The 14737-nt window shown below is 39.3% G+C and overlaps 1 protein-coding gene across 3 annotated transcripts in view; it reads left to right on the forward strand.

Moving 5' to 3' along the window:
• Positions 1 to 13759, forward strand: part of LOC124801523 (putative tRNA (cytidine(32)/guanosine(34)-2'-O)-methyltransferase) — a 66965-nt gene extending 53206 nt beyond the window's left edge. For 2 of the 3 annotated variants that reach the window (XM_047263094.1, XM_047263084.1), the window contains exons 6-7: positions 10288 to 10471; positions 12817 to 13116. In XM_047263094.1, coding sequence (XP_047119050.1) covers positions 10288 to 10448 — 161 coding nt within the window. In that variant the 3' untranslated portion in view covers positions 10449 to 10471; positions 12817 to 13116. Of the gene's footprint in view, positions 1 to 10287; positions 10472 to 12816; positions 13117 to 13162 lie in introns of those variants that run through there. The other variant, XR_007017113.1, reaches the window with a different exon arrangement.
• The last annotated feature ends 978 nt before the right edge of the window (positions 13760 to 14737 follow it).

A 14737-nucleotide genomic window follows, 5' to 3' on the forward strand; every position in this document is an offset into this window, starting at 1 on the left:
TCTCTGTAATACTCATGTGTTGATAAAAACCTACCAGTAACAAATCTAGTAGCCTGCTTTGGTATTACCTTGATGTCTTCCACAGGTGGGGATATCAAACACTTGGGCTGTACTCAGGAGTGGATCGCACTAGTTTTCTGTATGTGGTCTTGCTCATGAATGAGCTGCACTTTCCTAAATTTCTCCCAGTAAATTGAAGTTGATCATTCACCTTCGCTATTACCATTCTATCAGTACTTACAAAAAGTGTTTTTTAGCTTTTGCTGGTGGATGAAAAAATCCAATGCTGTTAACTGTCTTGGTTTATCAGGTGTCACATGATACATGAATCCCTTGTGTTATTTAGTTGGCAAGTTTGTTTTGTGACAGAGAGCTCACATTCCAGCACTGCTTGTACCCTATGAGCTAAGTTTTTAAAAATCATGTGTTTACTGCAGTGCTAGGTGTCCACAATCTCCAGTGATCGGAATTCATATGTGTCGTCCAGTATGCTTACATTAATAGGTGTGGATCTTCACTTCTAAGGTATCTTTCATCATCTTCAAGATCTCGTCTGCATCTTGTTCAACATTAATGTGCCTCAGTAACTTCTTAATGTCTTTCACACTTGCTACACTTTTGATGTTGTTCATACAAATTTCTTTCACCATTGGTTGTCCTGTATTTACTTCTAGATTTTCACGTAATTGTAGTGCAAATCAGGAATAATATTCTCTTTCCTGGTAAATATTCAATTTCAAAGTCATACTGTTGAAGTGTGAGTCCCCATCTTGTCAGGCACTTGTGTGTCAGTTTATATTTCATCAAAAATAATAATGTATTTGATCTGTGCACACAGTGACATGTCTTCCAAGCAGATTGTGTTGAAACTTATTAAAATGCCAGTGATGGACAACACTTTCTCTTAGTAATTATGCTTTTCTGATGATGGAATTTATGCAGTGCTCACTTTTGCCATCGTCCTGGTAGTTTGAAATAGATGGTAACTGATATTAAATTTCCTGCTGCCAGATCCCATGTAAAATTGTTGTGTCAAATCCAGATGTTTAGAATTGATGCTAATAACAGGTTTAAATAAATATCTTCAAAAATTTACTATTGCTCCGCTCCCCAGGTTCTTATTATGTCTTCCATTAGTAATTTCAATAGGTAAGGTGACAAAATGCTGTATCTTGTGAAAAGCGATGGTAGAACACAGCAAATCCTATGGCAACTGTTTTGATATGTCGATACAGGGGAGTTCTCAGTTGTCTTCATCTTCTGCGGGTGAGGTTCAGTCCCTTTTTACATAATCACGCATCTGAGAAATTTTATTTACTTCTTTCCAGACTCTGGCTTCACCAAGTTTACAGTGACTCCAGCTCTATTAAATGCACTTGGAACTTGATGGTGCATCTCAGTTTTTGCAAACTGTTCATGCATCCATATGTTGCCAAGGTTGTTTCAACTATGCTGCAGAAATTTTTCTGGGAAGCCCTTACACAGTCTTGATCTCTCGTCATGCAATTCCACATTTTTGGAGCCCTGAAAAGATATTTCTGGCCCCAGTTTGCTTCAGACAAAGATACGCATACCTGGATACAATTATGGTTCTGTCGGCAACTGCAAACATTTTCTCATGAAGGCATTGAATGTATTGTCTCACAGTTATGGCAATTACTTTTGAAATGGTGAACAATTTACTTACTTTTTACCCATCTGCCTTGTTTCTATTTGCCTTTCTCTAATAGAATGTGAAACATTGCATTCTGTAAACAAAAGTAGAAATATGATCTTGCTGGAAATACTGGAAATCAACAAACAGAAATCGCAGATTGCCAGCTTAGTGTTAAATAATCAAACTCAGTTTTCTTGTAAATTAAGTTTTGGTTACTAATAATAGATTGAAACTATAAATTCTTAATTGAGTTGCAGGTGGGCACAACGAAAAGACTGTTATACATTTAGCTTCATACACACACACACACACATTTTCACACAAGCAAGCACACCTCATGCACACGTGGCCACCATCTCTGGCTGCTTGGACCGGAGCTTGGTCTGAGCTGCTGAATATAGTGGTCATGTGTGCATGAGGTATGCTTGTTTGTATGAATGTGTGTCATGTTTTTTTCTTTCTTTCCCCCTCTCTGGAGAATGCTTTACCTGAAAGTTAAATGTGTAACAGTCTTTTTGTTGTGCCTATCTGCAACTCTACATGTCATCCTTAAGGTCAGTAGCAGTCTACTCTTTTTCTAACATATTTGGTATTCCAACCTGATGTTCCTATTGTTTAAATTCTAAATTAGTTTTCATCACTTGTTAAATGTATCTCCACAAGAAGTACCACTGTTCTTTTTTTATTTTTTTAATTAATGTACATATTTTTGCATGTGACACGAAATTTGATACTTTCCTGTGTAAACACTACACGTTAACATTTTTATGTCGTCTGTGTAAATAATATCTGTGTAAGATGCATGCCATGTTATCTGCATTTGTAACTTCCAGTTGTCACCTAAAGATGGCCTGAGAAGTCAAAAGCCAGTTCTTGATCAAATAAATATAATTTTGCAGAATATTGGCAAGTGTTTTCTTTTTAACTTTATTTGTCTTTATTGCTCACTTCACTGATGATTACTCCTTCCCCTTGATGATGATGGATTGTCCCATTATTAGTACTGCCTCATGACAGAGTAGTTGAAGTTAATTACGCACAATGGATTAAAATGTCACTATTAGTGTTTTATATCCCTTGTCGAAGGATATTATTGAATCACAGTAACTAACTCATGCAATAAGATTTGAAAAGAACTTTAACTTTCTTAAATGTTTCAATCGTGGAAGGCATTCCTTATTTGTGAATTGCTGTTACAGTGCTGTAACAAATGTATTGGAGCATTCTCCTGTGAATAACAGGTACCTTTCCCACAACGCCTGTCGGTGGTCTGCTAATGATTCTTGGGATATGCCCGAAGGGTATCATGATATGCTACAGGACAGCATTGCATTGGTTGGCGTACTAACAGTGTGATTGAGTGTATGAGATCACAGAGCTCGTATTTCTAATAAAAGACACTTACAAGTGTGGAGGTTAGATGAATGGCAGCCTCAGTGGAACAATAAAAGTACCATAAAACACCAAAGGCAGGTCTGTAGCATATTCCCAAGCATTAAGAACGGGCTGTGTGTGTGTGTGTGTGTGTGTGTGTGTGTGTGTGTGTGTGTGTGTGTGTGTGTTTGGGGGGGGGGGACATTAACACTATTGGAGGTATGCTGCACCCTATTTGAGGTATGCTGCATGTTTTAACAGGCTGTGATCTATATTTGGAGTCTGCCTCCATAGCGCAGCAGTAGCATTACCGCCTACCATGCAAGGGGGCCCGGGTTCGATTCCCGGCAGGGGACTGGGTGTTGTGTGTCCTTCATTATCATTTTCATCATCATTGACATGCAAGTCGCCAAAGTGGCGTCAACTAAAAAGACTTGAGATACGGCGGCCGAATCCCTAAGAGGATATGCCGGCCAATAAATGCCATACGATCTTTTCATTATTTTACCTATATTTGGAAATATTTCACTTTAATACCGTTTGTTTTATGTCTTATAAAAAATGAAACAGTCGCCACACAGCTACTGTAAACCATGTCCTATATCTTTGTACATTGTACACCAAAAGGTGCCAGGGACTGTAAATAAATAAGTATGTCATGCACACAGTTATCTGTGAATGTGAAGAGGAAGTTTCCACTGATCATATTGTTTTCAGTTGCCCCCATTTCCAGTTGCTCCAATTACTTAGACTGTCTGATTTGCAGACAGTTGTAAATCATCAGAGGTTATGGACTACAGTTACTTTTATTGCACATAGAATCTCTAAAAAACAACTCACCTTTCTGCCTTTAAGATCAGGTGGATGCTCTGAATGTCAAAATAATACCAATAGTCCCAAAAAGGAAAGTGTAAGACTAACGAGAAGTGTCAACCTACATAATAGAGGATGATAGGTAATGAAAAAAAATTAACTAAGAGAAACTATAAAATAAGAAATAAATAAATAGCGGGAGACCGAGAGATGAATACACTAAGCAGATTCAGAAGGATGTAGGTTGCAGTAAGTACTGAGAGATGAAGAAGCTTGCACAGGATAGGGTAGAATGAAGAGCTGCATCAAACCAGTCTCAGGACTGAAGACCACAACAACAAACAACAAATAAATAAATAAATAATGCACACCACATGGATATATGCAGACATGAGGATTACTAAGACACGCACATGTCGGTAGGAGCACTGTGGAATTGTGGAGCAGCAATAGCTGTAGCTGTAGGTATATTTGTGATGGCAGATCTCAAGCTCTTCCAAGGCAACAAGTAACAGGTGTAGTAGTAAAGTTATTCTCTTAGAACCTTAATTAAACCCTTTTCATTTGCCCCCAGGGGCTCGGCATTCATTTGTTGGGTACGGGCTTGGTCACCCCGGGGTTCCTGAGCTGCAGACTGGTAAGCGCTGCCAGTCCCCTGACACTGTGAGGTCTGGGCATGCTTCAGCAACCACAATGCGGCGCGGCAGTGGAATGTTGTATATCACAGGGAATGGGGATCTAGGAATGGGGATCTTGGCTTGACTGCCCGGATTACAAGGATGGAATAAACCTCTATAAAAAAACCCTCAGTCTGAAGGTGTGCTGTGCGCTGATGAGATGCATGGCCGTTGAGGTGGAACAGTCATTAGCAGGCATTCTCTGGGGAACCTGCCGCTCCTCAGTTGTATAAGGCTTACTTAGGCATGCGGGGCTCTGTGTGAGTGGAACCTTACTTTCCTAGCTGCTCATGGGACCGAGATGAAATCCTAGAAATCTTGTTCTTCTCCTCCCAGCAGAAAGGGTGTACTGCCTGGGAGGTTTCACACCCATTCATCAAAAAGAATGAGGGAGGCTAGTCATCCTGATAATCAACTTGTTGTCAGTAATGGAGCTCCAGGAGTCATGAATCACAGTGTCTTTGTAGTAATCAAGAGGAAGGAGGGGGCATTTGAAAAAGTGTCCCCCTCCTATATCCATAAAGGCTTAGAAGGGCTGGCTGATACCCTAAAGTCTATTAAGCGGTTGCGCAATGGTTCCTTGCTTGTTGAGACTAACCGGGCAAAGCAGGTGGAACTCCTTAAGAAGTCACAGAAATTGGGTGAGTACGACATCATTGTTGAGTTGCGTAACTCCCTTAACTCCAGTAAATGTGTGATGACCTGCCGTGATATTAGGGATGTAGACGTTGCTGAACTCAAACAAGAATGGGCACCACAGGGAATCACAGATGTCGAACAAAGAACACGCAAGAACAATGGAGAGACTGAGAAGGCCGCCACTTTTATTGTGACTTTCAATTCTCCAATGTTACCTGGACACATCATGGCAGGTTTCCTCCGACTTAGGGTTCGGCCCTATGTACCTAACCCTATGCAATGCTTCAAATGCCAGCGTTTTGGCCATAGAATGCTGAGTTGCAGAGGCGAAGCGACTTGTGGGAAGTGTGAAAAGGCAGCCCATGAAGCTGGGATGGACTGTCCATCTCCAGCAGTCTTTATTAACAGCTCTGGAAGCCATCCAGTCGGGAGCCGAGCCTGCCCTGTCTTTGCAGAGGAACGCAAAATTCAGGAAATCAAAGTGACCAAGCGGATCCCTGACCCAGAAACCAAAACGGACTATCAGGCAATGAAACCCCCTGTCTTTGCCACTTATTATGCTTTGTCAGTGCAGAAACCTGTTACTAAGGTTGACGCTTTGACTCAGACGACGTCCAGTGTTCCCTTATCCATCTCTAGCACCTGTATGTGCCAAAGTAAAGTGAATGACATAGCAATTCAAACAGCTACAATGGAAGAGACCAATAATGCTTCCACAGTGCACAGCCCAAAGGCACCCCAAAAGCAGAGTGTCCCTCAACGCCAAGTTTCTTCGAAGAAAAGTGGCTCTCACAGCCCCCTTTACTCCTCATCCTTGATGGGAAAGGGAGCAGGGAGAGGATCCCAACATTCGGGTTGAAAGCTGACCCGGGTGCCATCAGACGTCATTCTGGCATGTCTGACTGATGTTGAGGACATCATGGATTTCGATGCCTCATCACCAGACCCAGTCAGCCCCAAAACCCCGCCTCACTCTACAAGCACCTCACCACCTTTGCACAAAGACAGGGGTAAATAAAGTCCACATTGGTGAAATGGCTCCCATACTTCAGTGGAATATACAGGGTGGCGCACGAAATGTGTTACCAATTGTTTCTTTCACAATTTACGATGCACATTAGATATCCCGCTGGGATCTCTACAGCAGTAACAGCAGAGCTTGGAAAAACAAATGAGTTACGAAATGACGTGTAATTCACGATACTGCTGCTAGGAGACTAGTAAGCAGCAATGGTTGATAATGGAAGACTGACGACACAGCAACGATCGGCAATTGTGTTACTTTTTCATGAAACGAAAAGCCTTGTTGTGACTCAGAGGCGTTTTCGACAACAGTTTAACACACAATGGGTCCCTTGCAAGAAGACCATCCACAGGTTATACGATAAATTTGTACAGGAAGGAACAGTATTGGAAGCAAAGCGACTTCGTTCGCCAGAGAATATTGAAGCGGTACTAGTTGCTGTACAGAGAAGTCCCAGGAAATCGTGTAGAAAGGCAGCAGTCCAACTGGGAATATCCAGATGCTCCATTCAATGCATTCTTAAAAGTGACCTCGATATGTACCCATACAAGATGACCTGTGCACAGAAGCTCACTGAAGAACACAAGCAGCAGAGCCTACTGTTTACTCAGTGGGCAGAGGATAGGGAAGAAAATCTCAACAACGTTTGGTTTTCAGACGAGGTGCATTTTCATTTAGACGGTGTGGTTAACAAACAAACTGTACACTTTTGGGCCACTGAAAACCCACAAGTGCTTCATGAACGACAACATTATGCTCCGAGGATTACAGCGTGGGCAGAAATTTTCAGTCACGGACTTATTGGACCCTTTTTCTTTGAAGAAACTGTGAACAACGAGTGTTATTTGAGCATGCTTCGCAATAACTTCATTCCACAGCTTCTTGCTACTGCCTTGCCCTTCAACACGCAATAGTTCATACAAGATGGAGCAAGGCCACATACTGCAAACACTGTGTTGGAGTTTTTACATGAGCATTTCGACATGCGGATCATTTCACTCAGGTTTCCAGGTCGCTTCAATGACGGACAATAATTATTGTTATCAATAACCAAAACTGAGAAGCGATCACAATAATTATTGTGATTGCTTCTCAGTTTTGGTTATTGATAACTTGATACCAGTGTCTGAGTTTAATTTGTACAGCACTGAAGATGATCACAATGTGATCGAAAATCGATTCTGCTATCAATAAAACATCAATATGACGGCCAATGCTGACCTTCCTTTTAATTTAACAACTAAACTCCTTATCATCTGCTGTAAACCTAACAAATGGCATTTCAGTCTATAGCAAACAACTTTTCTGTCAGTTTGAAGTCAGCACTATTAGTAGGTCTGTACCAGACTGTGTAATTTGCAGTGATTTTGCTTTCAGCTTGATGTTGGTCCATTTAGTGGAACTTCACCGTACTTTGTAACTGCTGCAGTTATGACAGTTGACATTTCAATGTTAATTTTGCTATTTCTGCTGATTCTGTATCTTTGTACTGTACTGTGAGACTGTTATGTTGTTATAGACAGCAGAAAATAGTGTAAATATTGTAAATAAATACTCTTAATTCACCTGGTGCCATTCTTAAGCCCATAACAAAAACAAAGCTGTGAAATGGTGAGAGTATTGGAAGTATCCAGCACCTGGAATGTAGTGTGAGTGGGGTGATGACGCAACACCCAAGGCATGACAGCCAAGTCTCACAAGTAGCAGTAAGGGGTTAATAAAGAGTATTTGTGGCACAAAATGTCCAGTCAGTCTATAAGACAGTCCCGTGCACAATCATTTTGTAGAAAATTGTTTAAGCTGTGGGTATGTTCATTACACCACCACAGTACATACATTCTCTCGTGTGTTTCGTTGTAAATTATCCATTGCATGCAGAAGGAATAAAGACATTTATAATTTCCCATACTAGACGTTATCTTCAATTCTCTTAACCAAATTGTCTTTAGCTCAGACAGGAGTAACTAATGATGCTAACAAAATTTCTGGTTGGTTACTTAATGACATGAAGTACATGACAAACAGGAAAGTAAAATCTGAAAGTTAACTAAAAATATTTCTTTGAGGCAACTCCTATTCTACAAAGGAATTTTTATTTAAAAACTTATAGTTTATGTTGATACCTGTTGACTTCTTCTGACCTTGGATGCCCTCTTTACCTGTGCTAGTCTGCTTTTTATGTTCCCCTTTCTTCATCCAACATGATTTATTTTGCCCCAAGGTAGCAGAATTCCTTAACTTTGTGATCACCAATTTTGATGTTAAGTTTCTCATTATTCTCATTTCTATTACTTCTCATTACTTGTGTGTTTCTGGTTTACTCTGAATCCACATTACGTACTTATTAAACTGTTCATTCCATACAACAGATCCTGTAATTCTTCTTCACTTCTACCTAGTATAACAATGTCATCAGTGAATCTTACCATTGATACTGATTCACCCTGAATTTGAATCCCACTCCTGAACCCTTCTTTTCTTTCTGTCATTGCTTTCTTGATGTGTAGATTGCATGGTAGGGCAAGAAATTGATCCCTGTCCCACATCCTACCCTTCTTAATCTGTGCACTTTATTTTTGGTCTTCCAGTCTTACTGTTTCCTCTTGTTTCTTATATGTATTGTGGCGTTGTTATAAAATGCCAAATTATGTACTAAGTATGTAAGATGTGTACACTTAATTGAGAGCAGTGAATACTTAAGGAAGCTGTCATTGGCACACGTCTTTTACGTGCTTAGTTCTACAGTATCAGAAGTAGGAGTACTTCTGAGAAACAGTATGCCAGCCTTTTTGCTCTATTACTATTATAGAACAGCAGCTACCAAAGTATGATATGCTATGGGCGTTCCTTAAAGTGTTTTATTGAAAATAGTTGATTTAATAATTCCTGCTCCATGTAGGCATTACCAAATCTGCTCTTGGCCAAACTGTTTCAGCTGCAGTGACACCAAATATTTAAGACTGTTAGCTTCACATATCATTTTCAACCTTGGTATCCATCTGCTTTGTCGATGGAAATTAATGAGCAATGTGTAGTGCACCCTTTTGATTCCTTGATGTTTCTGCTATCCATTATATGCTTCTGAAAATAGAAAAAGGAAATTGCTATATCTGCAAGTTGCTGGATACCGGGGCACATGTCAGAAGATTGGAGAGAAACAGTGACAACGAAAGGTGGGAAGACCGCGTGTGGATGGAACTCAAACCCATGCCAGGGTCGAGCAACCGGACTGATCAAACACTGGACCTGACACAACAAGAGCAAGTCAGCAGCAACCTATTAAACAATGAAATGCAACGAACCTTCAACACAATGCTGCCAACAGGTCAAGTAAGAGCCACAATCCGAATAAAGACCAGAGAGGAAATCCAATATCTAAGCAAAGTCGTCAATGAGTAGTCAGTAATATGGTGGAGATAGTAATGAATACTATCAGCGGTCAAGGTGCAGCAGTATTAATGCCGACCCTGAGGGACACTATTGGCCGGTGTGTTCACGTGGCGAGATAGTGGCATAATCAATGCCGTCTATCGTCCATTGAGATCCATTTATTCTAGCGGGCACCATCTACCGTCCATTGAGATCCATTTATTCTAGTGGGTATTCAACTTCTTCATGGCCCAATATCTGAGAAACATTGCTTAAAAAGTAACTGAAGAAGTACTTCAAATGAAATTTTATATGTGAATGACACACAGTTTCTGACGAGATTGAAATGTGTAAGTATCAGTACATTATTTCAAGGTATTTGAGACATGGAAATATGTGGTGGAACACTTTGATAAACTGCCGAACAGGAGAAATCCTGAGAAATGTCCTCCAAAAAGGTGTCAAGAAAAACTATTTACCTGTTATTAAAGTGGACTGAAAGACATCAGTAATATTTCCTGACACAGTGGGTCTGTAAGTTACTGATTTAGTGTGAGAACTAACTATTTAAAATTGTGTATATTTTTACTATCCAGACATACTTTCCTCTAAGGCATAGCAAGCTAAGATGGCACCTTTTTATTATTGTTATTAATAGTATTATTAATATATTGTGACAGTTGTATCACTAAACAAAGTAAATTTTCTTTCACTTATTAAAATTTCCATTACAGAGGCTTACATACTGTGCAGGAACTACACACCACCTGAAGGCTACAAACCAACTATGCTAAATCCATTACTTACACAAACAGATTGTGACTTCAGGTCTCTCACTGAAGTTAACCGTGCTATTGTTCCTTTTCTAAGCTGTGGAGATTTGAATCTGTACTGATAGACATCACTCATTGGCAGAAGGTGAGTTGCATAAATAGATTTTTTATCTTCTGTAGTTGCTGCTTATAATGTTGTACCTGATCAGAAAATTATTTTGTCAGTAGATGGCATTAAGAGCATTCCCTGGTTGTAAAATAAGATACGTTAGAAAACCAGCTACCAACCATTAACTGGATGATAACTCTCTTCAACACAATTTATTGTTTCTTACAAGGAAGACAGGAATACCGCAGTCAGTCACAGTACGAATGGTTTTTTTATTATCCTTGCATATTCAGATTTCAGCTATAAATAGCCATCTTCAGTGCATTTGAGAGAGTTATAACACAGCAAACTCCCAGCAATACATGTCAATGACCACTACATATACGCACAGGCAGTAGGAAACTGACCAAGCACCTCAATTTCTTACTGCTGTACATCTATTGAGTCGAATGGTGATATGTACTGCTGGGAGTTTGTTTTATTACAACTCACCTACACGCACTGAAGGTGGCTATTTATAGGTGAAACCTTGATAAGCGAGAATAATAATAATAATAATAATAATAATATAAATATAATAAAAAACAGTGCTGTATTCCTATCTTTCTTGATAATAATATACAGTCACTGTGCACAGTGGTTCCTTGTGGAGTCAGAGTTGCTTATTGTTTCTTATTATTATTGGTTTTGAACACTTTGTTCATCCTCTGATGAGTGCATTGTATATAAATGATGAACTGTTAATCAATTGTTGAATGATTTTAAAGCCGTGGTCCCAACACAAAAGCATTGAATTGTGTTACGGGCATAAAAATGTTGGAATTCAAGGGAGGTGAATGCAGTTACATTATCTGAAAGTGATATGTTTGAGATGCCTTCAAAAATGAGGATTTTTTCCAACTTCCTGCTAGTAACAGTAGAAGTGACCTGGGACATGCAGAACATGAAAGGGAAGTGAGAAAATGAATCAGTCACAATCAGTCACATGGAGCCCAGAAATGGCCCATAAGAATCTAGGTAGTTGTGCTTCCATTGTTCCACAGTACCAACACCGGCAGAGAATTGCTTGGGAGACACAGCTTGGTGGGTTTGGCTTGCAGATTATTGATTATTCACAGACAAGGTTCACAGTGCAGGTGTCAGTACTGGGGCAGAATGTGTGGTTGTGTCAAACACTTCATAAGCATTGTACAGGAGATGCGGTATTCTGGGTGGAAAAGAGGAAGTAAACATGACGTGGCAGTGGTGTTCATCCGATATAGACAACAAAACTCCTTGATTTAGGTGTAGTTGATTTTTCCCTTCAGTGCAGAAATTATATTAGCTGTGAATGTTACATGAGTTCTGAAAATAATAGTGCGTGACTATTATTTCAGCTTGTAGTACATATGTGCTTACAAGCTTCTTCCTCATGGGTACTGACCCACACTAGTGCTGCATTACATGTTATATGAATTCTGGAACCTTTTTGGTTTCGTAAGGTTAAGAGCGATTTTGTTTGCCACGAGTTACAGTTGGCATTTCTGATTTGTGCCCATAATGAGTATGGTTATGTTAATAGCAGCCAATATAATGTTTTTGAATTGCTATTTATTGTCTCTGCTATATTATACGTATGTGTCAATTTGTTGGTATTCCTTAATTTGACCATCTGCTTTGTGTTGTGGACTTAGGGAGGGAGGATGCCATCACACCACAACATTGTAGTTTCCCATTCGTCTTTTGGTATTTTAATTCATTCTGTAATTTCTCAGTTCATTATCAGGGATACTGATTCAGCCAAGTTATAAATTAACAAAGAGATCTAATGCCTTGCAAAGGTTACTGAAAATGCCATTGGTATAGGTATTTTATTTAGCTGTGTGATAACTTCATTTGTGAGGTTTTTGTAGATTAACTACAGAAACCCAACTTAGAGGTTATTATCATACTAATCTCTATAAAATGAGTCCAGTTTCTTGGACATACGGCAATGACCTTATCTTTGCTCTTGTAGGTCTTACTATTACACATGTATGTGGCGCGCAAGCACAATTGAAACCGCTTAAGAAGTTTACATCACAGCTCGATAAATCTCGGGTTATTGTCAAGCTTTTGAACAACTTCTGTTGAAACTATCTCCATGATGTGTCTTTGCATTATTAATGCCTGTGTATTTTAATAATAAAATAATTGGGAAACAAGGACAATAATATCTAGCATGATGCACTTCTTGAAATTTGTTCCCATTTTCAAGTGTAACTATTTACATTGCTGTTTCATGTAATGTCTGTGTGTGTGTGTGTGTGTGTGTGTGTGTGTGTGTGTGTGGTTTTTTCTGTAGGTGCACATGAGAATATGAGTAAATTTCTGAAACATGTGTTTCCTTCTATGTTTCACAGAACTGTCAAATTTCAAGAAGAAGATAGCTTGTTGTTATGGCTACTTCATAATTGTGAGAGTAGCGAAATGCATCAAACAAGAAAAGTCCAGGATGAAACAACAACAATATGGAAAGGATAGATTGCTGCTCACCACATAGAGGAGGCAATGTGTCACAGACAGGTACAGTGAAAAAGACTGCTGAAGCACCTCTGTGTGGTGAGTAGCCATTAATTGTTGTTGCCAAATAAGAACATTTGTTTTGCAAGCTTTTACTTTGTATAATAACGAATAAATATCACTTTTTTTCTGAGTTTAAATGGACCCTCTAGAATCTTCTCTTACACCCAGTAATTTCTTTTGCAGCCAAATGAAGAATGACTTAACTGCAGTCGCAACTGTCCTTACTGGCTGCTTGTTACTTAAATAACTTCAGTTGTGGGTGGTGCTAGAACCTCACATGGCCTCCAACAAACATTTACTAAGTGTTAATTACTCTGATATAGTGTCAGTGGTTTTTGTTTCAGGCTGCAGTAATTTATTCTGTGCAGAAACATAATGATTGGAGCATATTACTTGTTTCTTAGAAAGGTATTTTATCTTGTAGTGTAAATTTTGTCAATACTTTGATGCAGTAAGTGTACCTGTGGAGAAAGTTCCAGGAAGCTGGCAGTTCTTGTGGTACAAATACAAATTCTTCCAACAAATCCATTTTGTAATATTTGTATGAAATACAGCAATTGAACTGGAGTCACTCTGCCATCTCTTTTATTCACATCATGTGGCAGAATGATATTGAATGTTTCCAACGACTCAGACAGTGTTTGAATACATGAGGTTAACGGTTTGTGATATACGCTAAGTTCACTACTGAACTATAAATTTTGAACAGAATGGTGTAATTTCTTGTGAATTGACAGTGCAGCATGTGTTTCTGTTATCCTAAGTGGTACCAAAACAAATGTGTGTTACACTTTTAATGACAAGTTGTGTTTGCAATAAAATGAATTTTAATGATCTTGTCTTAGCACAACATATGTCCTGCAATCCATCCAACTTAGCTAATTTTTCACTTTCAAGGAACATTAGTGGATAGTAATTGAAGCTGTCATGATAAAAAAGTATGCTTAATAGAACCTGAGATACACTAACGTTCCTAAATTCGTAGTAATACTGTGTTGTCTTTAATTAAGAGTACCCATAAGCTGATAATTGCCCTTTGAATGTTAACACATTGGTCCTGGAAGGAAGAAAATTTGCGGCAGAACCCTTTGCACTCCGTAAGGCAGATACAGGGCGGCTCCGTGCGCTCTTATTTAAATTGCCGATGCCTGGGCGGCAGTGCACCGAAGAGATTTACGTGGATCTCTTTGTGGAAACAATGTGGCTGCTGGCCAACAATTGGGGTATACATTAAAACAAAATGTGTGCTTTCATTCATATATTTATGTAAGCTTTTACAGTAGAAAACTTTCCATTGTGTGGTATTTTTTGAATCACACTTCAGGGTGGAGAGCTGGGTTTTGTGAGCATGTTTTGCAGTAATACACAGTTTCACGCCTGCCACCTTTCTTTTTTCTGTCTGAGCACACTGCACAATCCTTATGCTTGTTCCCAAGAAGCTTGTTGATAATGTGCAACTTTCCATTCAAGCGTTCCTCGTCATCAGAAGTTGAACGACGTCCTCGTTTCTGTCCTTGAGTTCTTTCTTCGGCATCTAATCCTCTTATACAGGGTGTATACGACCCGGGACAACCGGGAGATCCGGGAAAAACCCGGGAATTTTTTCATCCGGGAGAAAACCGGGAAAAACCCGGGAATTGTTTAGAATTCTGGGAATTTTTCATTGTTTTAGTTTTCAGTTAAATTTATGTGATTTTGACTGGTAAGAACCAATACTCTAAGGATATTACTGTATCCCGCTACTGCAGAATAATACTG

Source organism: Schistocerca piceifrons, chromosome 1 (genome assembly GCF_021461385.2).
Source record: "Schistocerca piceifrons isolate TAMUIC-IGC-003096 chromosome 1, iqSchPice1.1, whole genome shotgun sequence".
NCBI lineage: Eukaryota > Metazoa > Arthropoda > Insecta > Orthoptera > Acrididae > Schistocerca > Schistocerca piceifrons.